This window comes from Ailuropoda melanoleuca, chromosome 3 (assembly GCF_002007445.2).
Source record: "Ailuropoda melanoleuca isolate Jingjing chromosome 3, ASM200744v2, whole genome shotgun sequence".
In the NCBI taxonomy this organism is placed as follows: Eukaryota; Metazoa; Chordata; class Mammalia; order Carnivora; family Ursidae; genus Ailuropoda; species Ailuropoda melanoleuca.
Genome location: NC_048220.1, coordinates 21,441,851 through 21,469,793, shown reverse-complemented (window position 1 = coordinate 21,469,793; position 27,943 = coordinate 21,441,851). Strand labels below are relative to the sequence as shown.

Genomic DNA, 27,943 nt, shown 5'->3' with positions numbered 1-27,943 from the left:
CCCGGGCCGCCGCGCGTACCTGGGGCTCGCGCGGAGCAGCTGACCCCGGGTCTGGTGGTTCCGGCCGACCCTCGGCGAGCCCAGCCTCGAGCTTGCAGCCCCGGTAGTCCTGGCTCGGCTAAGGAAGGCAGCGAAACTCGGACCCCCGGTGTCTGAGGCCAAGGTTGCTGGCCCAGCGCGGAGCCACGGGACAGGATGTGTAGACAAGCCGGGTGCGAGGCTCAAGTATTAAAAATACCGTCCCTCCACCCCCGCCAGCTTTTTGCTGAGAGACTGTGACTGGCCCAGAGTCTCACTGTCAATTAGCTGTCCTTGACACCGCCCATCCTTGTGAGGGTGGCAGGGTTTATTTTGAAACCGGAACCGTTAACTACCCCAATGGAGAGGCTGGGAGCGTTGACTTTTAATTCTAATCCAAATGCCCTTTCCATACTTTGGTCTGCAACAAATCCCCTTTGTTGGCCTTTAACTTGTTAAAACAAACATAAAAATTTAACTTCAACAGTATTGTCGATCCCAGTCTAGGATTAAATGTTTCTCTCAGATTAGGCATTTCTGCACATTTAACTCAATAGTTGGTAAAAACAAAAACCAAAAAACTAGATAGTTCTAAAGCCTCACTGTCCAATAGAATACAATTGTTAATTTAAATTTTTCTAGTAGTCATATTAATAAAGTTACCAGATTTAGCAAATAAAAATATAAAAAACCAGTTAAAATGTGAATTTCAGTTCAACAAGGAATAATTTTATAGTATTAAAATATAAGCAGGGACATAGGAAATTTAGCTGTAACTGGATGTCCTCTGTTTTTATCTGGCAACCCTACATATTAAGAAAAGTAAAAAAGGATGGATGAAATTAATGTTAATATATTTAATCCAATATGTCCAACATTATCATTTCATCATGTAATCAATATAGAAATTACTGAGATATTTTACATTCTAATATAAAAAATCATTTGTCTTACATCCTTCTCATTTCCACCAATCTTAAGAATCTAGCTTGTATTTTATAGCACATTTCAGTTTGTATTAACCACATTTTAAGTGCTCGGTGGCCACATGTAGCTTTAGTGGCTATGTTGTTGGACAGCACTGTTATAAAGCCTTTAAGAGTGAGGGCTGCTGAATTTAACATTGAAGTATATTCCTTTTTGTAATAACAGCGGCTTAGTGATGGAGAACTTAATGTACATTTTTAAATGTGATCTACGGATAAACACTATTTAATAGTGATTATATTCTAAATTGAAAATAAAAATAAAGAAGGGCAAGCCAGCATGTTTTATGCGGGGAAATACAAACATTTCCTTAAAGCGTAATAGAATTTTTTAAAAATTAAGATAAAAATGTTAACACAGGTATTAGTCATTTTGTTTATACTTAGTGTTCAATATTCCTGCCCTCAGAAGATGGCTGACTATGCCTTTCAGAAATACACTTAATCCTTTCTAACATCTTATCTCAAGTAACAGCCGTTTTCTGGAACTAACTGAAAGAGAAAAACCAAGCTTCTTGAAAATAAACTTGTTTCTTGTATCAATTCTCAAAATTGTTTCAATATTTCAAAATAAACGAAAGCTTCTATGAGAAGAATGCTGACCTGTGTCCAGACCAAACAATGTGAAAAAGTCTTCGTTTAAGAAACATCAGTTGGACAGCAGAAAACACTCCTGAAAGGGTTCAAAAACAATTCAGTACGTTACAGGAGAAGTTGCAGATCTTAAGAAAACAAACCTTTGGTCAAAAACCTCTTGTCCATGTGTGCAAAGCAAAGAGCAACCTGTATGTAGCCCCATCTTCCAGTTCTAGGTGGGTCAGTGATTACTATCTGAATGTTGTTATTATTGAAATTGCTTCTTTTAAAAGACAGATTGAATTTATACTCTGAGAGAATTAGTTACTTGAGGCCCTCTAACATTCAAGATTCTGAGTTTAGGATGTTCCTATTTTATAAATAACAGAAAGTAAAACTAATTTACACCGCAGATAGCAGATTCAGGGTTAGAATCCTAGTTTAAATGGATTACAATGCTAGCAGACATGGCAGCTGGTCTCCAAGATGACACCCAGTGATCCCTGCCTGCTGATAGTCATATCCTACGTAGTCCCCACCCACTTTTTACCAGGATTGGTCTCTGTGACCAGTAGCAAAGAGTAGAAGTGATGTTTCATCACTTTAGTGACTATGTTTTACAAGATTTCTATCTTCAGTGTTTCTTTGTTTCTTCACTCTCCCCTCCCCCCTCTCTCTTTCTTTTGGACAATCAAGTTGTAATGTAGTAAGTAGCTCTTTAACAGGCCCAAGTGGTGAGGAGGGATGAAGGCTACTGTCAGCAACCAATGGGGAACTGCGGCCCTCTGTCCCCCATGTGAGTGAGCTTGTTAGCGACAACTTCTGCATCTGTTGAGTCTCTCTCTCTCTCTTTTTTAAGATTTTAAAGTAATCTCTACATCCACCGTGGGTCGTGAACTCACGACCCTGAGATCAAGAGTCGCATGTTCTACTACGAAGCCAGCCAGGCACCAGTTGAGTCTTCAGATGACTGCATGCCTATAGCCAACAGCTTGACCGCAACCTCATGAGAGGCCCTGAACCAGAACCACTCAGCTAAGAGGCTCTCAGATTTCTGACGCTCTGAGAGAGGTAGTAAATATTTGTTGTTTCAAGTGGCTACATTTTGAAGTGATTTGTTACACAGCAATAAATAACTAATACACAGATTATTAAACACTATGTTGAATTAAAATAAGGAAGAATAAACATTTATAGCTCCTTGATTTGTTTTGCCTTCTATTCAACAGGGTAGAATTTTATAAACCTTATAATTACTTCTAGGATAAGAGACAATACAGTGTATTGATTAAGAGCATAGCCTCTGAGCATAGCTGTCAACATTCAATTGCCGACTCCTTCAAGTCCTGGCTTGTAAGGTTGGGCAAGTTTTTAAACTTTTTAAACTTCCTCAATTTCCCAGAAGGTAGTGGTTAGCTCTGTGCCTAGCACATGTTAAGTGTGAAAGAAATATTAGCTATAGTTATTATTTTTACTTTGATTATTAACTCTAAAGAAGCACCTTAGGAACTATGTGTTCGCCATAGATTTGGACATGTTTATCGTTATGTGGGCTGAAGCAGTCAACACTTTCTTGCCTGGAGAAGCGGAAGCCTCCAAAGAAAGAACTCCTCCTTTGGGAAAAGAGAGAGGAGGAGGTCCTGGCTTCAGCATAAGAGTAAAGGATGATTCAGAGGGTCTGCCCAGGTCTGCTGTGGATTCTATAGATTATGTACAGATTTTAGGGAAAGAGCACTTTGAGTAAAATCTGAAAAAGCTATTTTTGCCAAGATCTCTGTGATACTCCATTTGCCTTGGTCTCAGAACATCAGAGTGTGACCCAAGAGTGGAAGAACAGGAGTCTATCCACCTCATCAGACAACATCCCAAGTGGCATGTCATTACCCATGCATGTCAGCATGTTGGGCCACAAGAGCAGCTGCAGTCAAACTTGGCATAGCAGGACTTCAGCTGTCAGTGGGAATGCCGCACAGCGGGAATGACAGAATGATCTATATTCATAAGCCCAGCTGTGGTTAGAAGTTTGACTTTGAAGGAGATTGGGGTTGCATGGGTAGAAGGGCCAGAGAAATCACATTTGTGCTGCTATATGGTCCTGCCTTTTAAGCCCAGTCTACTTTGGCCTAGACAGATAGAGAACTAACCATGAAAAAAATGGACCTTGAAACATTCTTTAGACTAGAGAAAGTATGTGATGAAATACCCTGAACAATTTTTTGAAGACCTCAACGTCCAGACTTTTACTTTGAATGAGTGTAATTTCCAATATGAAAGCCTACAATTGGGTTTTAAGAATTACAGGACAATTTTAAAATTCCATATAGATAACTACACTTTGCTAACCTTTGGGCCAGAGCAGGAACGTAAACTTGTTCCTTCAGGGTATACCTACATAAAATGGAGTGTCAGATATGCTGCTTACATTTTAAAGACCGGTTACCACGTTCTAGAATAGATAGAAAAGACACTGGGGATGTCTAAATGTTAGAAATAGCAGTTTATACAAAAGGTGGTTTTTTTTTTTTTTTTTTTTTTTTTTTTTTGGAAGAGAGCTCATGTGAGCCCACAAGTAGGGGGAGCAGCAGAGGGAGTCAGAGAATCTTAAGCAGCCTCCACACCCAGCACAGAGCCAACCTAGGGCTTGATCTCACAACCTTGAGATGATGACCTGAGCCAAAATCAAGAGGAAGCTTAACTGAATGAGTTACCCAGATATCCCTTCCCAAAAGGCTTCTCTCTCTCTCTCTCTCTCTCTCTCTCTCTCTCTCTCTCTGTGTGTGTGTGTGTGTGTGAGAGAGAGAGAAAGACACAGAAGGAAAATTGGGTCATTAATGTTATTTACTTCTTCCTTTAGTCAGCAAATATTTGACTAGGAAGTTATGTGCCCAACAGCGTTCTGGGAAGTGAAGAAACAAACAATATATCCATTTTCACGGAGCTCACATTTTAGTTGGAGGGTGGTGAAGCTAATGATAAACTTGTGACAACAATACGCATTTCTATAATGGTAAGTGCCAAGGAGAGATAAAAGAGGATGATGGTATAAAGCATGACAATCAGTGGGTGGCTACCTTCCATCGGATGGTAAATGAGTACTTATTCTGAGAAGGCAATAGCTAAGCAGAGACGCAAGCAATCAGAAGGAACCTATCATGTGAAGACGAGAGAAGAGGGTGTCCCAAGCAGAGGAGCAGCAAATGCAAAGTCTGCAAGGAAAGGGCATATGCTTGGGGTGTTGGAACAACAGAGTGAAGACCAGCGTGACTGGAACACAGTGATCAAAGTGAATAGTGATGGGACATAAGGTCAGAGATGTTGGCAGGACACCAGATCATCGAGCGCTCTTTAAACAGTGGCAAGGAGTTTGAGTTTTATTCCAGGGGCGGTGAGAAACTATCAGAGTATTTTTAAGTACAGAAATGTTAAGGTGTGATTTCTACCCTAAACAGAGCACTCTGGCTGCTATGAGAATTGAGTGGAGAGGAAGGGAATGAAAACAAGTCAACTGGTTAGGAAGCTATTACAGCATCACGGACCAGAGCATATGACAGCTTGAAGCACAGCAGTATGCGCAGAAGAGATGAGTGGATGAATTCAGAATACATTTCGGAAGCAAAAGCTGATATGACTTATTATTGGATATAGGCAGGAGGGAAGGAAATGAAGAATGAATCCTGGGTTTTTGGCCTAAGCAATTTGGCGCCAGTTTTTAGAACGAGGAATTTGGGTGGGGTGGGGGCATAGAAAATTAAGAATTCTACTTCCTTTTAATTTAAACTTTTTTTATTGTGGTAAAATGCACAAGACCTAAAATTTATCATCCTAACCATTTTCAAGAGTACAGGTGAATGGCATTAAGTACATTATTTCATTGTACAACCATCACCACCATCCATCTCCAGAACTCCTTTGATGTTGCAAAACTGAATCTCTGTCCCCATTAAACAGTAACTCCATCCTCCTCTCCCCCCAGCCCCTAGCAACCATCCTTCTACTTTATTGGAACACTCTAGATACCTCATGTAACTGGAATCATACAGTATTTGTCCTTTTGTGACCAGCTTGTTTCATTAAGCATAGAGTCCTCAAGGTTCACCTGTGCTGGAGCATGCGTCAGAATTTTCTTTCTTTGAAAGGTTGAAGAATATTCCACTGGAGGTATATACCGCAGTTTGTTCTTTCATTCATCTGTCAATAGACACGTGGGTCGCATCCATCTTTCGGCTACCATGAATTATGTTGCTATCTGAACATAAGTACATAAATATCTCTTTGAGTCCCTGCTTTCAGTTCCATTATGTATATACCAAGAAGCGGGACTGCGTGGATCCAATGGCAATGTGAGTTTTAATTGTTTGAGGAACCGCCCATGCTGTTTTCGATAGGGACTGCAGCATTTTACATTCCCACCAACGGCACACAAGATTTCCAGTTTTTACACATCCTCACCAACACTTATTTTTTCCTAAAATCATAGCCATCCTAACGGGTAGGATATCTTATTGTGGTTATGATTTGTATTTACTGGAAGACTAGTGCTGTTGGGCATTATGTTGCGCACTTATTACCATTTGCGTCTTCTCTTTGGAGAAATGTCTATGAAGTCCTTTGCCCATTTTTATATTGTGCTGTTTATTTCTGTTGTTGTTGAGTTGTAGGAGTTCTTTCTATATTCTGGATATTTACTGCTCATCAGATATATGACTTCCAGATATTTTCTCCCATTCCATGGTTGTCTTTTCACTCTGTTGATCATGTCCTTTTATGCACAAGAGTTTTAAGTTTTGGTGTAGTCCAATTTATCTATTTTTTCTTTTGTTGCCTGTGCAAGAGTTTTATTTTAACTATGAAAATGAACTTACATTTAAGTATATTAATATTGTAAACTTACATTTCAGCACGAGTTTGGAGATAGTTGGATATGTAAGTAGGAAGTTCATAGGGGAGGTCAGAATGAGATATAAATTAGAGAGTTATTTGCATATGGATGGTATTTAAAGCCACAGGTCTGGATGGTATTTAAAACCACGGGTCTGGACGAGATCCCTAACAGAAAAGATGAACAGGAACATATAGGTCTCCTTATGAGATACGATGGGATATGTGTCATATTAGAGTAAGATTCCATAGGAAGATATCAGGAGGCTTTGACTGAGTTGGATTTGGATAATCTAAGTTACTGATGATCTTAATCTTTTGAACTAGATGCCAGGTTAGGGTAGAAATTAGTCCTGGTCAAGCATCCATCCTCTCTGCTATTGTATCATTACAACAATAATTCTAACAATAGCCCATGGCATCATTTAGTCCTCACAACATCTCTACGAGATAGATATTCTTATTGTCCTCACTTTACAGACAAAGAAACTGAAGAGAAGTTACTTTTCCCAGTTGCTATAGTTAGTATGTGGCAGGTCCAAAGTAGAACTCTGGTCTGCCTCTGAGCCTACACTCTTAATTATTAATGCTACATCTCATGATGCTAAAAAATAAAATCTAGCCCTTGGCCCCTCCCGAGTGACTGCCTTCAGTCTCCTCAGGTCTCGTATCAACACAGTCACGTCTTTGGTGAATAGTCCAGGAGAGATGTCACAGATTCTGCCACCGTGGGGTGATCGACGGTCTCTTCCTTTGAACACTCTGGGTCTTAACACTGTGCCAGGTTCTCATATACCCCAAATAAAGAAAACAAAAGCAGATAGGCACAGCATACTAGGACAACAGAAGTTGTTTCCACTTCAAAATACGATGGTCCTTTGCTTTAGTCAATCTCAGTTCCCCCATTGTCCTGACATTCTGTCCCCCTGCACTGCCACCCCCAAATCCAACCATGCGTGCATCTTACTCCTACCCGGGACACTGGAGAAAATCACACAATCGTGTGAACTGGGATCTCTACACACTGACATTTCCAATCACAGCTAGCCCCTCAACCTGCTTGTCCCTTTCTCAACCCACATGTTCCTCCAGCCTATAAAAGACCTCACCTCTCCTATATCTTAATTCAGCAGCTTGGATTGGGAGTGAAGAGGAAAATAGTTTGACTTATTTGGGGTTTAGATTTTGCAAGATGAATAAACAAAAGGACCAGGGTAGGGGGTGTGAATTGAGGGGATCACGAAGTACAAAGTAGAAGGAAAAGGAACCAACCGTGCCAAGGTCAGAGCTAAAGGGTTCTGAGGAACCCAAAAGGTACTGGAATGAGGTAGACAGGGTCCAGGGTGTGTCGTGGGCAGGGAAGAACTGAAGTACAGGTAAAGGTTAAGTACACTGAGACTGAGGTGTGTGATTACTCATGCTCCTGAGCACAAAAGTCATCAATACCTGAGGCTGGGTTCCAGAGAGCTCATAGAATGTGGATAAGCAACTGGGCAGATTGTTGGAAACAGCACCGGGAAGGGTACAGCATAATCCTTGAAGGAAGTATTTCGTATATGTGAAGGTGAAGGAGTTGTGGTTTGGAACTGGCAGTGGGCAACTGGGAAAATGCTAAGAACTTACCTGGCTCTGAAGTTCACAGGAAGGGGGAAGTAAATAGCCTCCGGTTGAGACAGGACCTGGGGGGAAGTGGGGTGCTCAGGGGGCAGCCAGGTCTCTGTCAGGAGAGGTGTGGAAAAAGCACCCAGGGATTTACTTGAAGGACCACAGGTGTTTGTCCACAGTGGAACACAGCAGTGGGGAAGGCAACAGTGGGAGGGTGAGGTGGTGGGCTTTGCAGGGACGGAGAGCACAGAGGCAAGTTAGAATCAGAGTGACAAGGAGGGTCATATTTGCAGTGTTTGATAAAGGAGTCCTTAAGGTTCTCACACTCAGGTTTAAGACTTTTCTGTGCCAACATAGAGGCATTGATAGCTCAAATCCTCACAATTATTTATAATCCATTTTATAATCTGTTTTTTATAATCTGTTAAATATAACCTCAGCGATAAGGTAATTCTCTTCACAAGAGTGAGTGTGGCTTGGTAAAACACATCAGGGGAGACGTGACTGCTGCTCAGAGAGAGATCTAAAACTGCGCAGGTCTGGATGGGAGAAAATGACTTTGACCGGGGTTTCAGCTCCACGGAGCTCAGCCCCAGGTCGGGGCACTGGGCTAGCTGCCGAGGCCATACAGACAGGAATTTATCATCTGGCTACGCTGAGCTCACTGCAAGCAAGAATTTTGCATTCTTCATGTTCTTCATCTTTGCTTCCCGAGACCTCACACTTAGTTGACACTTAATAAGTTTTTATTTTTTAACTTCTTTATGGTTCTAGAAGTAATATATTTTGTGAAACATTTGTGAAGTACGGAAAACTACAAAAAAGAACCCAAAACAGAGTCCCCCATCCAAACATACCTACTGTTAATACCTTGAGATCTTACCTTCTAGTTGTTTTTTCATGTGTTTTAGACATAGTTTATTCATGCATGCATTCATTATTTAGTTAATACTATTATATATGGTTTTTTAATGCTTGCATTATATCATAAGTATTTTATCATATTATTAAAAACAATTCTTAGGAGCACCTGGCTGGCTCAGTTGGGATAGCATGTGACTCTTGGTCTTGGGGTCATGAGTTCGAGCCCCATATTGGGTGTAGAGATTACTTAAAAAAATAAAACTTTAACAAAAATTCTTAAATACCGTTTTTAAAGGCTGAATAATATTCTTTCAGAAGAGCACACCATTATTTATTTATTTAACTATTCCCACACAGCCTTTTTTTGTTGGGATAAAAAAAACACATAACATGCAATTTTGCCATCGTAACCTCTTGTAAGCGCATAGTGCAGCAGTATGATGTAGTATTCAGTAGTATTCACATTGTTATGCACAGATCTCTAGAACTTCTTCATCTTGCAAAACTGAGACCCACTAACCACACTAATTTTAAGTGCTTCATGTGAGTGGAATCATACAGTACGTGTCCTTTCGTGACTGGCTTATTTCACTTAGCACAGTGTCCTTGAGGCTCATTCATGTTAGAGCATGCAACAGGATTTCCTTTTTTTTTTTTTTTAAGACTACATAATGTTGCATTGTACATGTACACCACATTTTCTTTATCCGTTCACCTGTTGATGAACTTTGGGTTGCTTCCTGCTCTTAGCGATTGTGATTAATACTGTGATGAACATGAGTGTGCAAATAGCTCTTTGAGATACTGCTTTGAACTATTTTGGATATATACCCAGAAGTAGGACTGCTGAATCATATTGTAATTCTATTTTTAATTTTTTTGAGGAACCTCCATATTGTTTTCCATAGTGACTGCGCCATTTCACACACCCACCAGCAGTGCATAAGTAGTCCAGTTTCTCCACATCCTTGTCCATGTTTGTTTTCTGCTCCTTTTATAGCAGCCATCCTAATGGGTGTGAGGTGGTGTCTCATGGTTTTGGTTTGACATTCTCTAATGATTAGTGATGTTGAGCATCATTTCATACACTTGCTGGCCATTGTGTATCTTCTTTGGAGAACTTTTTATTCAAATTTTTTGCCCATTTTTAAATCCGACTATTTCTGGAGTGCCTGGGTGACTCAGTTGGTTAAGCATCTGCCTCTTGATTTCAGCTCAGGTCATGTTCTCAGAGTTGTGAGACTGAGCCCTGCATCAGGCTCTGCGCTGGGCATGGAGCCTGCTTAAGAATCTCTCTCTCCTTCTCTCTCTACCCCTCCTCCCTACCCCACCCCCACACCCACTTGCACGTGCATGCTGTCTCTCTCTAAAAAAGAAAGAAAGAAAGAAAGAAAGAAAGAAAGAAAGAAAGAAAGAAAGAAAGAAAGAAAAGGGGGAAAAATCGAAGCATTTTAGGGCTCTGGAAATACTTTGCCAATTTCTTTTCCAGAAAAAATAATCCAATTTACACTCCCATCAGAAGAATATGAAAATGTATCTCATCATACTCTCATTATTACTGAATGCCATCATTTTGTAATCTTTGTTAATTCGAAAATGGCATCATGTTGTCATACCAATTAGTATTCTTTTCAATTGCTTGTGAAGCAGAACATTTTTCTTTTTAAAGTAGGCTCCATGCCTAGCTTGGAGCCCAACATGGGGCTTGAACTTATGACCCTGATATCAAGACCTGAGCTGAGACCAAGAATCGGACACTCGGGGCACCTGGGTGGCCGAATCAGTTAAGCTTTAGAGTCTTGCTTTCAGCTCAAGTCATGGTCTCATGGGTCCTAAGATGGAGCCCACATCAGGCTCCCTGCTCCCTCTGTCCCTCCCCCCACTTGTGTGCACTCTCTCTCTCTAAAACTTTTTAAAAAAAGAAGAGTTGGACACTTAACCATTTGAGCCACCCAGGTGACCCAGAACACTTTTTTGGTATGTTTATTGGCCAATGTTTTCTTGTTTGAAAATTAATAATTACTTTGCCAATTTAACTATAATAATGATTATAATAATATATTTACTCATTTTTAAACAAATATTTATCAAGCATTGACTATGTGCCAAGCACACTTCTAACTGCTAAGGATGGAATGTAAGCTCCATGAGGAAGAAGGACATTTAAAAAAAAAATGAAGAGGTAAATTAGGATGTTAGAGGGTAAGAAAAACTATGGAGAAAAATGAACCAGGGACAGGTGAGTAGGATAGAGAGAACAAGATACAATTTAAAATTGGGTGGTCAGGTAAGTATTTATCAAGCAGGTGACATTTGAGCAAGGACATTTGGGGACACACAGCAGGACCCTATAATTGGTGAGCATATATAACTTGTCATCCAAATTGGGACATTTTTAGAGTGAAAGTTTGTGTGGGGGGTTATTAATAATCACCCTAGGCCCATAGATTGAAACTGTGACTGTCCTGGGAAAACTAGGACAGGTGATCATCCTATGTATAGACTATTGTGAAGACTTTAACTTTTCAAAAACCTGAAGTGGGATGTAACTCATATAAATAAAAGCATGTGCTGTGAGACCATAAAAGTGGAGGGGAAGCGCACCTGAGATGGGAAGTTATTGGAAGGTTTTGAGTGGAAAAGTGACATGGTCTCATTTAGGTAATTCAGGCTGCTGTGCTGAGGATAGACTCCAGGAGGGCAGGAGTAGAATTAAGAAGGAGGGACTGGTTCAGAAGCTAACAGAATCCAGGCAAGACATTAGCTTCTAGAACACGCAGTGGGAGATTGGCTGCCAGTCTGAGACTGCTATTCATTAGCGAGTGCAGGATGTTGCCTTGGAGCCCTAACTTTAAAAGCAGTTTTTAAAAATCAGGACTGTATCTTGAATTTAACCAAATGCTCTTTTGGCATGTGTTGATCTACTTGGTCTTCGAACTACCCAAGAGATAATCATCTGTGTCCTTGTTGCCCTTATAGAAATAGATTTTAAAAAGCCATCTCTTACTATTTTAAAATATAAAGCACCTGTACAAACAGCAGTAAAAAGCAATTGTCACATCCTTACTTTTTATATTTAGAAAAAGCTTTAAGAGCATTTTGTCTATAGGCACTTAAAATTTTTAATGTCTATGTATCAAACAAACATTATTTGATAAATAAAATATGTATCAATGCTTGTCAAATGCAAGAAATCACTATGCTAAACGGATCTATGAAGGATAAAAAGAGAAACAAGGTAAGGTCCCTAGCCTCCCAGAAGCTGGGGGGTGGGGGGCAACAAGAGACCAACTCAGTGAGGGTTAACAAGTACCTGAAGAGCACAGAGGAGGGAACAGCCAATGCCAGTGGGAAGGAAGTTCAAGGAGAGCTTCTTGGGAGCAACATGACCTGCTGTCTGTGGGACAGGCTGCCCAGTGCTCAGCAAGGTGGGTGGGAAAGTGATCCAGATAGGTGGCCTCCACAGGGGAGAAAAGTGCTGGATGGGTGAAGCTATGCATCTGCATCTCCAATGACAAAACATAAATTATTCTAGGATACCCTGATGGATTTTAAAGTAACAATCAAAAGGTAGGATCGGTGTGTCAGGGGGATATAAAATACATGTTAGAAATATGGCAATAGAAAAAACTGGCGATTAATCAGAAAAGTGCAAGATAAGGAACTTGAAATAAAAAGAACTATTTATCAAAAATGTTACATCCAAGTTTCCTCTAAAAAAATAGTGAAAATTTACATTTGGGGATAATTGTTTTTTGGGGCTGATGCCATCAAGCATCATATTGAAAACCAGCGGCTACCTGTTTTTACGCACGCAGCATGGCGCTGGGCATAGGAAAGGGTCCAGAGCTTACCACTGTGCTGCGGTCAGAGAGGCCACTTTCAATGAAAGCCTGCTGCCCAGGTCTCCAGGAGTAACCTCCAGCTCTGTTGTCATCTCAGCATGCCCAAAACATGCTGAGACAGAGACCTGGTCTTTCTCTCCTGAGCTGATAATATGTGACCCCAGCAGTGGCCTCGATTTTTCCCCCCGGCTCACTCGTGGAACTGGAACCAGGTGCACCCCTGGTTGAAGAGACTTGCAGCTGCAGACCATGCTTAGGAAGGAATCTATTAATGGAAAGAACTGTTTGAAAAGTCTCTCCAGATTGTTGGCTTAGATGGCCTTCTTCCTGGGGGTCGGTAGCTCTTGGCTGTGGGGCATGCACACCGTCTTTACTGCCCTAACTGGTTTGTGGTTCTCCTGATTCTGTGTTTACCAGCAAAATACCTCTTCAGCCGCTCTAAAGAAACAGAAAGTTTAAACACATGCTCAAAAAGATCACAACGAAAATGGACCCATCAGAAGGCCGTGAGTTAGAGCCGCTGAAATTGTAGCAGGGAACTGTCTGGGTTCCCTTCTTAAAGGCCAACAGGTCATATGACCCCGGCTACTTGATCTCCTGCAGCATTTCACTTGTAAACTATTAATATCTGCCATCAATTTCCCTCAAAGGATGGTATAACATTTTCTGGATAGAATACTGCATCTAATCATTTAGTTACAGCAGTATATGAGTTCACTTCAAACACGGCTATAATTTTGATTGGGCTGGTTCACTGATACACATACACACACACATACTGTTGTCACCTGATAGTTGTGTTAATACAATAACGGTCTTTTTATTTGAATAGTATTTGTATGTTTGGAAATGAGTGTTAATCTTTGTATGGATTTACCAGTCCTTGACCAACACATTTTCAAAAAATCTTATGAACCCATTTCATTGAATTCATTAGCAAGATGGACTCTCTAGAAATGGTTTGTTTTAAAATAAGGAGATCATCTGGAAGAGTGGCCCAGAATGTGCTCAATGACAAGCATTTCCCAATAGCAGAGTCATCTAAGTGTTCATTTTCAGGCTTGGTCCAGTTCCTCAGGAAAGGCTTTGGTTTTCTCATAGAGTCTTATGCATCTGGTCTTCAGGTCACGAAATGGGGTGGACATTTTATCAAAATGAAGTTATTAGGACTTTGGGATTTTCTTCCTTCTCCACTGAATCTCTTGGTTTTTTCCTAAACCTGAATCTGAAAATAAAATAGATGCTAAAGAAAATTAAATATTCAAGACTCTCTTCCTCAAAATGCCAGACCGATACAGAAAAACATTTGTCCAGTCAATGAACAGAACTCTAGTAATAGCTCAGGGGTCTAGAGCTTGTATTCTCTAAATCTACAGTTTCCCTGAGGAAAGCATGGCGTGGTAAACATGAAGTCCTTAGCAAGCTACAGTTGATACTGAAATAGTCACGTCATTAGAAGAAAACAACTTTTGGTGCAGACTTCGCTGCACATGTTTGTCAGGGATCAGAATGATCCACTCATATATAGGCTTGTGTTCTTCGTGGCCAGGTACTAAAGATGCGTTCTCTTACAGAACCTCATGAAAGCCATATGAACTATTCCCATATAACAAATGTGAATCCTGAGGTTTAGTGAATCCTTTAGTTTAAGCAATTTTCCCAAATTCATACACTAGATCTGGGATTTGAAGCCAGGCAGTTTCACTCGAGAATCTCAACTTCTCCTACAAATCCACTCATCTTTCATTGTTTGCCACTCTGTGATACTGTAGAAAGATATTCGATTTTTGTCCCCGTTCCTGACTCAGAGCTCCTAAATCCTTTGTTATTTCCTGAGTGATAGGGGTCATAGGAGCATCTTGTCTTTTGTTCTAATGAGGCAACTCTTGGGGGGTCCTTTGATAACTCTGGCATGGAGGCTGGTCGCCAGAAAGACCAGGACTTGATTAGAAGCCTGGAACTTTCAGCCCCATCTTCCAATGTCCGAGGAGGGGTGAGGGGCTAGAGGTTGGATTAGTTATTGATCATGCCTACGTGATAAAACCTCCATAAAACCCCCTGAACACTGAGGTTCAGAGAGCTTCTGAATTGGTGATCACATCCGTGTGTGAGGATGGTGGGGTTCCCCAACTGCACAGGGGACAGAAACTCCTGCACTCTGGACCCCTCTGGACCTCACCCTTTGTATCTCTTCATCTGGCTGTTCATAGGCATCCTTTATAATAAATCTGAAATGGTAAGTAAACTGTTATCTGAGTTCTGTGAGTCATTCTGCCAAATTGCAGAACTTGAGTTGGGGGAGGGGAGGTTGTGGAAACACCAGACTTTGAAATCAAGTTGGACAGAAGTGTGGATAACCTGGGGACCTGATATTTACCACTGGCATCTGAAGGAAGGGCAGTCCTATGGGACTAAGCTTAAACCTATGGATCCTGATGCAAACTCTGATGGTTAGTGCTGGAATTGAATGAAATTGTGGGACACCTGGTTGGTGTCAGAAGCGGTGGGTATCAGGAAGAAAAACTCTCATACAATCTCATAGGCAAAAAAAAAAAAAAAAGATATTAAATTGTTTTATTTTGTTTTTCTTTATTAATGTGGACAAGTATTGTTTCTTGTGTATATACCTGCCACTGAAATGTCCTTTTATGTCAACCGCTTATTGATGACCTTTGCCAGTTTTCCTACTGAGTTGTCTGTCTTTTTCCCACTGACTGCTGAGAGTTTCGTGTATATTAGCTGTATTAGCTCTATAGGTATATTGCGTGTTGCAAATGTTTCCCCCCTGAAAATTTCCCCCCTGGCTTGTGACCTTTGTTTTTATTTATGGTTTCCTTTCTTGCTGTGCCAACAATTTCTAAAGTTGCATAATCAGATGTAACAATCTTCCTTTACGTCTCTTCGCTTTTCATACCATGCTCAGAAAGGCCTTCTCTGAGGTTATAAAAGCATGTATGTTTTCTTCTGGTGCATTTATGATTTTACATTTTTAGGCCTCCATTTTTAATCACTCTGCAATTTATCTTGCTGTATTTATTCTGAAGTAGGATTAAAGTTTTTTATTTATCCAACGTGGCTAGCTGAATTCTCTAACACCCTTACTGAATAATCTACTTTTCCTCACTGATTTTGAATTGCTACTTTTTAGCATAGACTGAGTTCTCATAGTTCCTTGGATTTAATTCTGAACTCTATTCTATTCCAGTGATTTCTATTCCTACACCATTATCAATCATACGGTTTTAATTACCTTTGCTTAGTAATACACTTTATTATCTGATAGAGCTACTCTCTACTTACTACTCTGCTCTTTCAGAAATTTCCTGGCTATTCTTGCACGTTTATTCTTTCTGAGGAATTTTGCTACCAGTTTTTAAAGTTCCACTTACCCTTTCACTTTCTGCATCTGCTCTAAGGTCTCTGGTAGAGTCATTCCAAAACTTTCAGGGAAGAAAAGGGTGATTATTCCAATGAAAACAGTCAGGCTGCCCATGACGATGTAGGGCAGAACTCTGTTGTAAGCACCTGGAAGGCACAAGAACATCAATTAGAAACAAGGATTCCCCAGATACTCCTGGGAATTATTTTGTAATGGTGGCAAACAGTATTTGAGAGCAGTTTAAAACCTGAACATTGTCAGAAAGAAAAAGGTATGCAAAAGATCAGTTTCTTTTTGGCAGAAGCCATTGCCTCTGTGATTTCCATAGTCATTTCCCTACATGATTTTGCATTATCATAAGCTTTTTTATCCTGGTTGGCATTCTCTAAGTCATTATTTACCATGTGTGACAGATGTTCCTTTGATGGAAGTCTTTGCCTACCAAGTTTTCCATCTCAAGGTGGAAGTCATTGGAGATGGGGGATGAGAGGACATCAAGGAGAAAAAGGATATCGCAGAGACAGGTACTGGCCATGATAACTGGTGTGACCTTTGCTTTTGCCTAAACTAGTAAGTAGGCTGCAGTGGACAGCTAGGTCCAAAGAGCCATGAGACTCTTTAAAAAAAAAAAAAACCACAACCTAAGTAATATGTTCAATCCAATTTAATCACTAAATGTCAGGCATAGTGAATGCACTATGCCTGGATTTTGTTTCTTTTTGCAACATTTATGTGTCTTGGTTTTGTAAGAACCATTCCACCTCTTCCCTATCTGGCATTACTTGGACAGGAGAATAATAGATCCTCATCTTGCTTCCTTGCTGCAAACAGAGATTACAGAGGGACAACACACCCAAGAATTTTATTTGACAGAAAACGTAATCTGGAAGCTTCTCTGAGGCGTCTGTGTCACTAACAGGAGTAGCTGTTGGGGAATAGAAAGCTCTGCCTCAGACTTCTACCTTTCTTCCGTACCAATGGTCCTCCCTTAGACCAAGTGAATGTGGCTTGAAAATATAGGAAGGAACAAAGGGAAAATGACACCATTCTATATTATAATGTGCTTTCTTAGGGCTTGTTCAGGGCAGCCATGCAGAGTATGTTTAAGATAAGAAAATATTTCACTTTCTCGACAATCATGATCTCACTGATATGTGGAATTTGAGAAACAAGGCAGAGGATCATAGGGGAAGAGAGGAAAAAATGAAACAAGAAGAAACCTGAGACGGAGACAAACCATAAGAGACTCTTAATGTCAGGAAACAAACTGAGGGTTGCTGGGGGTGGGGGGAAGGGATGGGGTGGCTGATGATGGACATTGGGCAGGGTATGCATTGTGGTGAGTGCTGTGTATTGTGTAAGACTGATGAATCACAGACCTGTACCCCTGAAACAAATAACACATTGCATGTTAATTTAATTAATTAATTAATTAATTAAAAAGAGAAAATATTTCACTTTCTGTGCAAAGATTGGAGTGTTAAATCCTTTAATCCTTTCCTGAGGATTCCGATATAGTATTTGTGTGTGTGTGTGTGTTTGAACCAGTAAGTAACCAATGGATGACTAGGAAGAATGAAGAGATGTCTCAGCATCTCTCACCGTCAGAGTCCTTAATGGGGTTTTAAGCCTGGAATGTGAGATCCTACATCCATTGAGCAACCCACTGAAGCCCCCTTGTGTTATTCCAGATTGAGAAATCTGACTATATAGAAACCAAAATGTCTTAAAATATCATAAAATTAAAAGTAAACGACGAACTAGGAAGAATATTTACAACATATATGCAAAGGGTTAATTTCTTTTAATTACAGAGAGCTCTCACAAATCAGGGGCATCTGGGTGGCTCGGTCAGTTAAGTGTCCGACTCTTGATTTTGGCTCAGGTCGTGATCTCATGGGTTTTGAGATTGAGCCCCGCATCAGACTCTGCCCTCAGTGGGGCTTCCACTTGAAGATTCTCTCCCTTTGCCCTTCCCCCCAACTCACGTGAGTATGCGCTCCTGCGCTCTCTCTGTCTCTCAAATAAATAAATAAATCTTTAAAAAATGCTCAACCTTATTTATAGTTAAAGAATTAGAAATGAAAGCAATAATGATATCTATTTTTCAGATAACAGATTACCAATGATTAAAAAATTGGATCATCCCCAGTTAGTGAGGATATGGAGAAAGAGGCACTCTCATATAGTGACAGGTGGCTTGTAAATTACTACAATATTTAGAGGCCAGTTTGGCAATATCTATGAAAATTTTAAAATTTTCCAACAATCCATGAATTCAAGTGTATGTAATTAAATGAACAAAGGGGCTTAGGGGGATAGAAGAATGTTCATTGCAGTGTTATGTGTAATAATAAAAACCTGGAAGTGGCCTAAATGTCCATCCATTGATCCTAGTTAAATAAATTATGTATTATACACACATTGGAAGAATATATACTAATTAAAAAGAAGGTAAATCTATGTATACTAATAAGGAAAGATATTCTGATAAAATATTAAGTTAAAAAAGTGCAACAATATCTATCATTTTGTTTATGTGTTTAATCTTATTGTGTATATCTATATTTTGCAATAACTGGATAACTGGTGTGCAATAACTGTATTTTGCAAAACAAAATGTCTGAAAGGCTACTCACCAAAGTGTTAATATTAGCTACTTCTAGGGCTGCAGTCTGGGGAGCCGAGAGAGAAGACATGAACTTGTACTTTTTGCAGTACTTTCTGGGCTGTTTGTATTTTTCACAATGAGAAATCTATTCCTTTATATTTTTAAAAAAAGAACAAACTGACAAGATGCATCTCACCGAGGTAAACAAAGTAGGGAGCAATGATGCTGCCCACTCTGGAGGCCATGGATGTGACCCCCACAGCCATGTTCCTGACCAGGGTGGGGTAAAGCTCTGCAGTGAAGACATACAGCATGGAGAAAGCAGAGGTGATCCCGAACTTTCCTAACATCACCAGACCAATGGACAAGAAGTTGTAATCTGGAAAAGAGACCCAGGGTAAACAGAGGTGCTTTTAGAAGTAAGACTGTTAACTCAGTGGCTTTCATTGTCCTTTTTACTTGTACAGCAGTGTTTTTATACTATAAAGTTACTCCTAGAGCACCTGGGTGACTCAGTCAGTTAAGCTTCTGACTCTTGACCTCAGCTCAGGTCATGATCTGAGGATCATGATATCAACCCCTGTAGCCAGGGTCTACACACTCAGTGCAGAGCCTGCTTAAGATTCTCTCCCTCCCTTTCCCTCTGCCACTCCCCCTCCCCTCTCGCTCTCCAAAAAAAAAAAAAAAAAAAAAAAAAAAATTCCCCAAAAAAAAGTTTTCTTTCAAANTTCAAATATCTTAATAATTGGACACGAACAAAGAGGGAGAGAGACAGGTTGCTTTCTGTTTTACTCTACTGTTATTCTAGATTATTTATGCATTCAGTGAACTTTGTCCACTTTTACTTGTTACAATGGTTTGGTGCTGAGTTGTTAGCATGTTAATATAGTTAAGTTTAATCTTCAAAGAGAAGGACCAATCCTTTCTATCCTGTTTATTATTATTAAAGAAATATATGTTTCTATGCATAAATACATAAATAGATCAATGATCTATTGACAACATTTTAATAATATGAGAAAGTTAGGCATAAGGAGAAAAAAGCAGATGTTTTCATGTGCTCTTTAACAACTTCAGGGTTACAGACCCTAAAAATCACTGACTTCTATTGAAACTGGCACCTCCTATGTACCGCAACACTGGAAAATGCTCCTCAGAGAAGAGGTTTTGAAAGCACCAAGGTGTGTGTGGGGGGGTGCGTGGGTGGCTCAGTCGTTAAGCGTCTGCCTTCCACCCAGGGCGTGAGACCAGCGTTGTGGGATCGAGCCCCGCATTGGGCTCCCTCGTCTGCTGGGAGCCTGCTTCTTCCTCTCCCACTCCCCCTGCCTGTGTTCCCTCTCTCGCTGGCTGTCTCTCTCTCTCTGTCAAATAAAGAAAGAAAAAAAAGAAAGAAAGAAAGAAAGCACCAGAGGGATGACTGACGGCCTTAGTCTTCCTCTCGGTCAGTGATTTCTGATCCTCTGTATTTCAGGGCAGTTGTTATGAACACAGGAAATTACGTAGTTAGCGCTCACTTGTCCAGTGGACTTATGAAGAGCTTATGAGGTAAAGGCAACACAAACAGGGTGCAGTGACTAATAATTAGTCTAGTCAAGGTGTGGACTTTTTCTGGTAAGCTGTTAATGTTGGTTAAGTTCTTACCTGCAGGTACGAACTGAATTAAGAGCAGCACGCCCCCTCCCAGGAACAGCACTCCGGCTATGACGTAACGCCGAGGCAGGGTGCGCAGGAGCAGCCACGCGGTGATGTAGGCGGGGACTTCGATCAGGGCAGAGAGGAAGCAGTTCAGGTAGGCATCTCCGTGCAAATTAGGAGCGTTGAGAGACAGGGCAAAGTAACCCACTGAGGTCAGCATCCTGTAAGGCAAAAGACAAAAGGCAAAAATGACAAGAGAATGGCTTGAACCACTCAAAGATTCCATGATAGTCAAGAAACTGTCTTGATCTTTCTGTCCTACAAGTAGCTGCTGGCCACACATGGCTCCTTAAAAGTAAATCAATTAAAATTAAATTAAATTAAACTTGAAATTAAATTAAAAATTCAGTTCTTTAAGTCACACTAGCCACACTTCACCTGCTTAATAGCTGCATGTGGCTAGTGGCTACTACAATGGACAACTCAGACATAAAACATTTTCCTTGTTGTGGAAAGTTCTGTTGGACAGCACTAGGCTAGACAAACCAACATTCAACAACCCCTACCCTGGTCTAGATAATTTCAGATTTCATTATTTCCTGAACACTCTGTCCATCCTCATTCCCTTACAACTGTTATTTGAAGAAAAGACTGTCCGTCACGTCAGTGAACACAAATCCAGATTTTATTCTTTCCAAAAAGAAAAACAAAGACACATAGGTAATCCTGTGGGGTTCACTTCCAGTGAATTCCAATCAATTTATTAAAACTCACTTTAGGGAAAAGAAGGAAAGTCCCATAATGGTTCAAAGTATCACAGACACACACTGCCTATCCTGTCATTACAGTCAACTTCCACAGAACCGTAAGCTTATCTCTGGAAAATAACTGTACCTTGGGGACTCCTCTGTGCAGATATTTGCTTATTATTAACATGACTGAAAAGCAGAGGCTGTCTGAAAAATGTTTTCAGGACCATTGTTGGATCTTTTCTGGGTTGGGTAGCCCCTGGCTCATCCAAAACAAAAATTAAACTTGATTGCTCTAGGGATCTCAGCAATGTTCGCATTTGATAATAAGCACATTGTAGGCAAAACTAGTGACTAGTTTATTCCTGGCTCAGTCGTGCTCAGGATATGTTTGCACCAATGACATACGCTGACCTAGAAGAAGTAAGGAGGTCTAAAGTGAGGAAAGCAGTCTGCTTAGGATATGCTTGCTGAATCCAGAGGCATAACTCTGTCATTGATTTCTTCTAACTGCAAAACAGGATGGCCCTAAAAATAGACTCGCTGAACCTACGATTTTTTGTGTTGCCATTGGGGGATAGGCATGTTCTTTTTTTCTTCTTCCTCATTTCTTGGCAGATACATTATTAAATCTAGTCTACAAAGTCCGCTCATTATTTCTATGCCTGAAAATCACTTGGTAGTTTGCTACTGGCAAGTGTGAAAAGCTTGTCCAAACTCCATGTAGGCAGTGGGGATTCAGGTTGTTCTAATGTCACTGTTCTGTTGGCAGTACAGTATGTTAGAAAGCAGGAGCTGAATTAGCCTCTCAGTTCCAGGCACCAACAACGTTATAGTATTAATCCCAATTACTTTAGGAGGGGAGGGACCCTTTCCCTGTGGACTGCAGTACTGCGGGCTTAAATATTGTTCCTGTGACTTTCTTTCAGTTCCATGAATTGAATGGAGGCATTTCCAAATAACTTAGAATTCTATAATTTTTATTTTGTCCCAGGAAGACTCAGTCCTTGCCCTGACCTTGCTGTGAATTAGAGAAAATCAGTTGTATACTTAGGTGTCACGTGTCACATTCATAGATCACTTATTACTTACCACAGCAGAAAGGACATGATGGTTATTGTGGCAATATTCCGAGTCCTGAACAGGTCCAGAATGAAAACGTTCTGCTGACTTGGAAGTTTCAGTTCCTGTAGCTAAAATAATGCAAATAACCATGGGATTAAGAGGTAATGAGGAGGGGGTATCTTCAACCATGGCAATGTGGGAAAGACCTATTATTCATATAAGTCTCTTTCACCTTGAATATGCTCAGAAGTCTGGAATTTGCTTATTCTATGCTTATTTTAACACTTTAAAATACTTGTGGCCCATTTTAGACTGAGCCTTTGAAATATGTAACATTGGCTTCACTGTCTCTTTATATAAAGCCTGACTGCTAACAGCCTTTTCTTGACTCATGGTCATCACTGTGGGGACTTGAAATCACACTAAGCTATGATCCTTAGGACCTGTGGAGTGGATAGGGCCAAACAGTTCCAAATGCCTTGAGGTTCATGCCTGCCTTTTGTATTTTTCTTGTTGTTGTCTCAGTGTCAGAACAAATTTGGGTTCACTGAGGGACCTTGGGCAGGTGACTATGTATCCCCTCAGTTTACTTCTCTGTTAAAAAGGTATAATAACTGGGAGTTGAGAAGATTAAATGAGATCATATATACATAAAGCTTAGCATAGTACTTGAACCATGGTAGATGCTCAATCCGTTTTAACTATAATTATTACTATGACTGCACCATTGAGACGGCTAGCTCTCTGGGTAATGGCAGTTTCTTACTGCTGTCAACGGGCTTCCCTCCTTTAGTTTTAATTTACTGAAGTTAACTTGCCATGTGGTAGGAATCTAGATAACCATGCTTATTGGAACTTGTAAAAAAGTTACAAGGCTCTGAGGTGTGGAATCTCTTTGGGATATGGTGTGTGTGCAGTAAGTGGCTTAACAAGGAGTGTCTACTGTGAAGGAGTGAAACGGTCAGACCTGCCTTTGCAGCAGATGCTCCCCAGATAGGAGCATCCTTCTTTCTAAGAATAACGAGACACTCCCTCCTGTTGCTCACAGACATTACCTTTCTTCTTCTACATGATTTGGAGTGTACAGCTCTAGAACATGCCCCTGGCAGTATAACCCTGTGATCACAACCAAAGTAAAGCGCCTGCATAAACTAGTGGGAACTAGAAGTCTTCATGGAGGGTTCTGGAAGGGATGCCATGCACGGATAGGACTTGAGCATCAGGCCCATGCTAACACTTGGTGCTTCTACGGGGCCCTTATGAAAATGCAGATTGCCAGGTCCCACCCAGGGCCTGCTGAATCTGAATCTTTCCTGGGGCCCTGAAGCCTATGACTCTGTATTTTGAAAGCTACTTGGTGATCCCCCCCCCCTTGGGTGATTTGATGACTGCCAGTTTTAGAAACCTCAGGACAAGAAAGGTCTTATATCCAGTGCTTATCCCTGTATGGAGTCACCAAAACACCTTTGGACCAGACGCCATGAAGAGGCTGAAGGTGCTTCAGAAGGAAAGCCAGAAAAGCCCAAGGTAGCTTTCCAAGATGACACTACTCTCTATTTTTTTCTGTCTACTGCCTCTAACATGAGATAAGAAATCACATGCTATTAAGTGCATATACTTTGGCACCAGAGAGACCTAGTGAGACTTCTAGCAACGTGATTCTGGGCATATTCCTTAACTTCTCTGTACCTCGGTTTCCTCTCCTGAAAACAAAGGGCCTAGAGTAGTCCCCGCTACTGACAGCTTGCATGAACATCAGAAAAGCTGAACACTGTGCTGACATCTGGGAGACTCTCCGTTGTCACTCTGAGGAGGCTGTATGTGCTGGCACAAGGCTCTGCGGATTGTCCTAAAGAGAACCACCCCCCGCCCTTTGCCAGGAGGTGAGCAATGGAGATGAGCACAAGCTCCCTTTCCTTCAGCGGGCTCATCCAGTCCAGGCTCCCCATGCCTCAGGACAGGAAGAAACAAGGTGCTTTCAGAAGCTTGTGTTTTGACACTGGACTTTACTCTTATTTGCCCATAACTATCTCTTCCATGTTTTATGACTGCTTTCAACCGTGTAGGTCTGATCTCCACTACTAAACTGTAAGTTCCTCAAAGACAGGAAGCAGATCATAGACACAATAAATATCAATAAACAACCAGCACCGCTCTGAGATGTGGAAGAGTCCACTGGACACTCCTGATGTCCAATAAATTATCTAAGTCTGGGAATGGAATTCTTGACCTGAAGAGCAAAGGATTGAGAGACATTTGCCCTAATAGCCCTCTGAGAGCTCGGGTTCATGGTGCTGTAGTTAATCCTTCAGCTATTGCCTGGTTATCTGCTTCTGTCTGAGGTCCCAGAGGCTGGGGTTGGAGGAAGTTCTTGGGGTGGAGCCAGGCAATGCCCACCTCCTTCTGCAGGTTCCTGCTTTCTGGGGTAGCCAGACGTGAGTCTGTGCAGACTTGAGTGTGGGGCAGGCATACTGTCGCTGCAGCTGCCCCTGTCTTCTTGGGGTATCCTGAGCAGTCCCCTACCCTTCTCCTAGCCAGGAATGCCCTGCCCCCATCTTCTCCATTCATCTAAGCTCCCACCCCCTAGTTTGGACCTGCCTCTGCAGCCCCGAGTCCGTCTGTTCCCTTTCTCTGCTGGTACACAGCATCCCCACCTTGGATACTTAGCACTTCTTCCCTCCTGACATCATTTATGTTATATCCAATCCTCTTGACCCTCTTAGCTACGTGCTATGCTCCTTAAGCATAGGAACTGTATCTAACTTTTCTTATTTTCTCTAGAACCTAGCACAGAGCATTGATGGGGACACTGCGAGTCCTCACTGACTTGTCAGGAAATACGGATGCTACCAGAGAATATCATCTTTCCCTTGTGGCCTCCTGCCTTCAGGGGTGACCCCTCGAGGCTGTGCCTTCACGGCACAGCAAGACTAAAGGTATATACAGCTTCCTCAGCAGCTGTGGCATGATTCAGAGTACGGTGGGGAAATCCATGGATGGAATACCCTTCAACCACATTTTTTCCACATCTGGACATTCAAAAATCACTGGTATGTAACTGCACCAGTGGTATGGAGCAATACCAATAAAAAGTTGGAGATACAACTTGCCAAAGGGAAGGGGACTCATATTTAATCAATACTTGCTATAGGCTAAGCAGTTTACATGTATGATTGCACCTAATTCCTACGCAGTTGAGCTGGGTTTCACCTCAGTACTTAATCATCACGGTGTCTCTAAGGACTCACAAAGAGCCTGGTACATAGTGGGCCCACGTCGAATTAAATTAACTCAAGAATGCCTAGCTGATTTTAAGAGGACACATCTGCAAATGCTTACCTCCATAGGATCAAAAATCACCCTCGGGGCAGCTATGTTGTTCATTTTTGCAGCTTTTTGGATGATATCTTCAGCCTCTCTAAATCTTCTCTGGGATATCAACCACCGGGGAGATTCAGGAATAAACCTGGAATAAATTTGTAATGGTTTATAATTTTTCACAATAGTGAGGTTTAATACTATTCACCATAAGTTGCCCCCAAATAATTTTTATTTTGTGAGATTGTAGTTTGTCTATTTAAAAAAAAAATCAGGAAGGAGGCCTCGTGAGATTTCCATTGATAATAGGAATGAAAAAACACCTCCAAGATCACCTCTGATCAAATCACAAGGCTGATCACCTGTCATGCCTGAAGGCAGGACCAGACTACAAGGGATAACACTAACTGTGGGTGCTGTAAGCCAGGGCAGCGGGAGAAAATCACTTCAAACTTAATAGCCCATGTGGCTCTGAAAGGAACACAATCTAGTGTCTTCAGGGCGTCCATCCCTTGGAGAACTCCTGGTGCCCCAGTTGACAATGGTCAGAAGTCTACCAGGTAAAGGTGGCCAAGGCATCTATGCTCTTTGGGCTTTTCTTGTGGTCAGAGGAGAAGGTGTATATATGGACACCCCCCGGTGGGCTGTCCCTGTGGCTCTCAGATTCCCAGGGCAGTGAGTAACCAAACAAGGTTTTGGGAGACAATGTTGTCTTTTTTTTTTTTTAATGCCTAGAAACTTAAATTTTTTTTATTACACACAGTTCACTTCTATTCTTTCCTAACTTTTCTGTATTTCTATTCCTATTTCTTTTTATCATACTTATATTTATTTATATTTTTCTATTCTGTCCTCCGTTTTATTTCTCAGTATCTCCTAGCCATTCTTCTGCCAGCTCTTGCTTTTCTCACCTATCGGTCAGTACTCAGTTATCCGAGAAGATAAATTACATGTAGCAAATACAAAGGTCTCCTATCATTACATGGACCCCTCCAAAGCCTCAACAGGCTTTAACCGCAGAGCAAAACATAACTTACCAAATGGCCAAGCCTCAGCTCCCTCCCCCAGCCTACTAGCACATGGGTTGAAAAATGAACCCAGTTTATGTCATTTTGGAATACGCCTTTAGTTGGTCCCTGTAGTAACTCTGATGATGTTAGGTCACTGACCTTCAGTAATGAGAGCTGTGCTGTCCAAGAAAACTTTCTTCAGTGTTCTGTAGCCGTGTTGCCTAATATAGTAGCCAATAATAGTATGTGGCTATTGAGCGGGTGTAACTAGTGTGAATGAGCAAAAGATTTTTTTATTTTATTACTTTTAATTCAAGTATGTGCATGTGGCTAGCACTTGGGTGCAGAATTAGAGCTCTTATTTCCCACCCACTGTATACTTCATGCACATATACATGTATACTTCACTTCTGATTCTGAGCAATGTCTTTCCCCCACAAGTTTGTTCTTAGAAATACCCTACCTTTCTTCCCACAGGCTCTCAGGGCCCTCATGGACTTCAAGTTCCTAATGTTTAGTTGGCTAGATATTGCAAAGCTTCCCCCATGTTACATCTATGGGCTCCCTCCCCACCCGCTGCACACCTACTCCATTCATACTTGCTGAACTTTTTTAAAGGGAACTTGAGATACAAAAAATCCCCAGACTACCTGCAGGGCTCTGCATAGGTTTACTCTCATTTCTAGCCCACGGTGCTCGGGGTGCTGCGATCTCTACTTTGGCCATGGCTTTTGTGCTGTACAGAGAATCAAGTCTAGCTGATCGTTAGTGGACCGCCAAACGAGGGTGTACACTGTAGCCTCTCTGTAGATTGAGTTCACATAGAACAGGGGAACGGCATTGCTGGGGAGTCTCTATTACACATTGAGAAGGCAGCAGGGAACACAGCAGCCTGAAGCCAACCCCCCATGACCCCAGCCCACCTAGATTGACGAGCATGGCTTCAGGAAGCCCCACCCTCAAGAACAAGGTGTTCAAAGAAAGCTATTTTGCTATTTCATTTTTATAGGAAAATGATAAGACTGTTGTTAAACTTTTAGGACGAGCACACGGGTTCGTAGTGCTGGCCCTGGGCTGCCCTCCGTCTGGGGCAGTCTTGTCCCTGGTACAGCATGCCCACAGCCCAGAGCGCTCCCGAGCGAGCCCCGGGGCAACAGAAGGAAGAACTCTCCTTAGGGCAAGAATAAGGCTGCTCCTCATGGGATGGACTGTCTTTACTGGAAACCGAAGGGGCTGACCTATCAGAGTTGTTCCTTGCTGCAATATTGGGATCTGAAGCAAAGGTCCAAGCCCTAGAAATTAAGATCCCTATTCATCTCTTATAGTCAGTCAGGGCCCTTTTATTTTTATTCTCCTTCTCTCTCTCTCTCTCTGATAGAATCATACAGTAATAAGGTTGGTTAT

The 27,943-nt window shown here is 41.4% G+C and overlaps 2 protein-coding genes across 3 annotated transcripts in view; both read right to left on the bottom strand.

Annotated features, from left to right (window-relative positions):
• Positions 1–308, bottom strand: part of SLC22A5 (solute carrier family 22 member 5) — a 25,750-nt gene extending 25,442 nt beyond the window's left edge. Inside the window, exon 1 of the mRNA XM_034655992.1 lies at positions 20–308. The gene's annotated coding sequence lies outside the window, so the exon portion shown is untranslated. The remainder of the gene's footprint in view (positions 1–19) is intronic.
• A 1,313-nt stretch (positions 309–1,621) lies between these two features.
• Positions 1,622–27,943, bottom strand: part of SLC22A4 (solute carrier family 22 member 4) — a 54,145-nt gene continuing 27,823 nt past the window's right edge. The window contains exons 5-10 of one of the 2 annotated variants that reach the window (XM_019799001.2): positions 25,551–25,677; positions 22,239–22,339; positions 20,404–20,618; positions 18,959–19,141; positions 16,162–16,297; positions 1,622–1,677 (exon numbers count right to left, since the gene is read on the bottom strand). In XM_019799001.2, the coding sequence (XP_019654560.1) occupies positions 1,644–1,677; positions 16,162–16,297; positions 18,959–19,141; positions 20,404–20,618; positions 22,239–22,339; positions 25,551–25,677 (796 nt within the window). In that variant the 3' untranslated portion in view covers positions 1,622–1,643. Of the gene's footprint in view, positions 1,678–12,630; positions 13,998–16,161; positions 16,298–18,958; positions 19,142–20,403; positions 20,619–22,238; positions 22,340–25,550; positions 25,678–27,943 lie in introns of those variants that run through there. The other variant, XM_002912953.4, reaches the window with a different exon arrangement.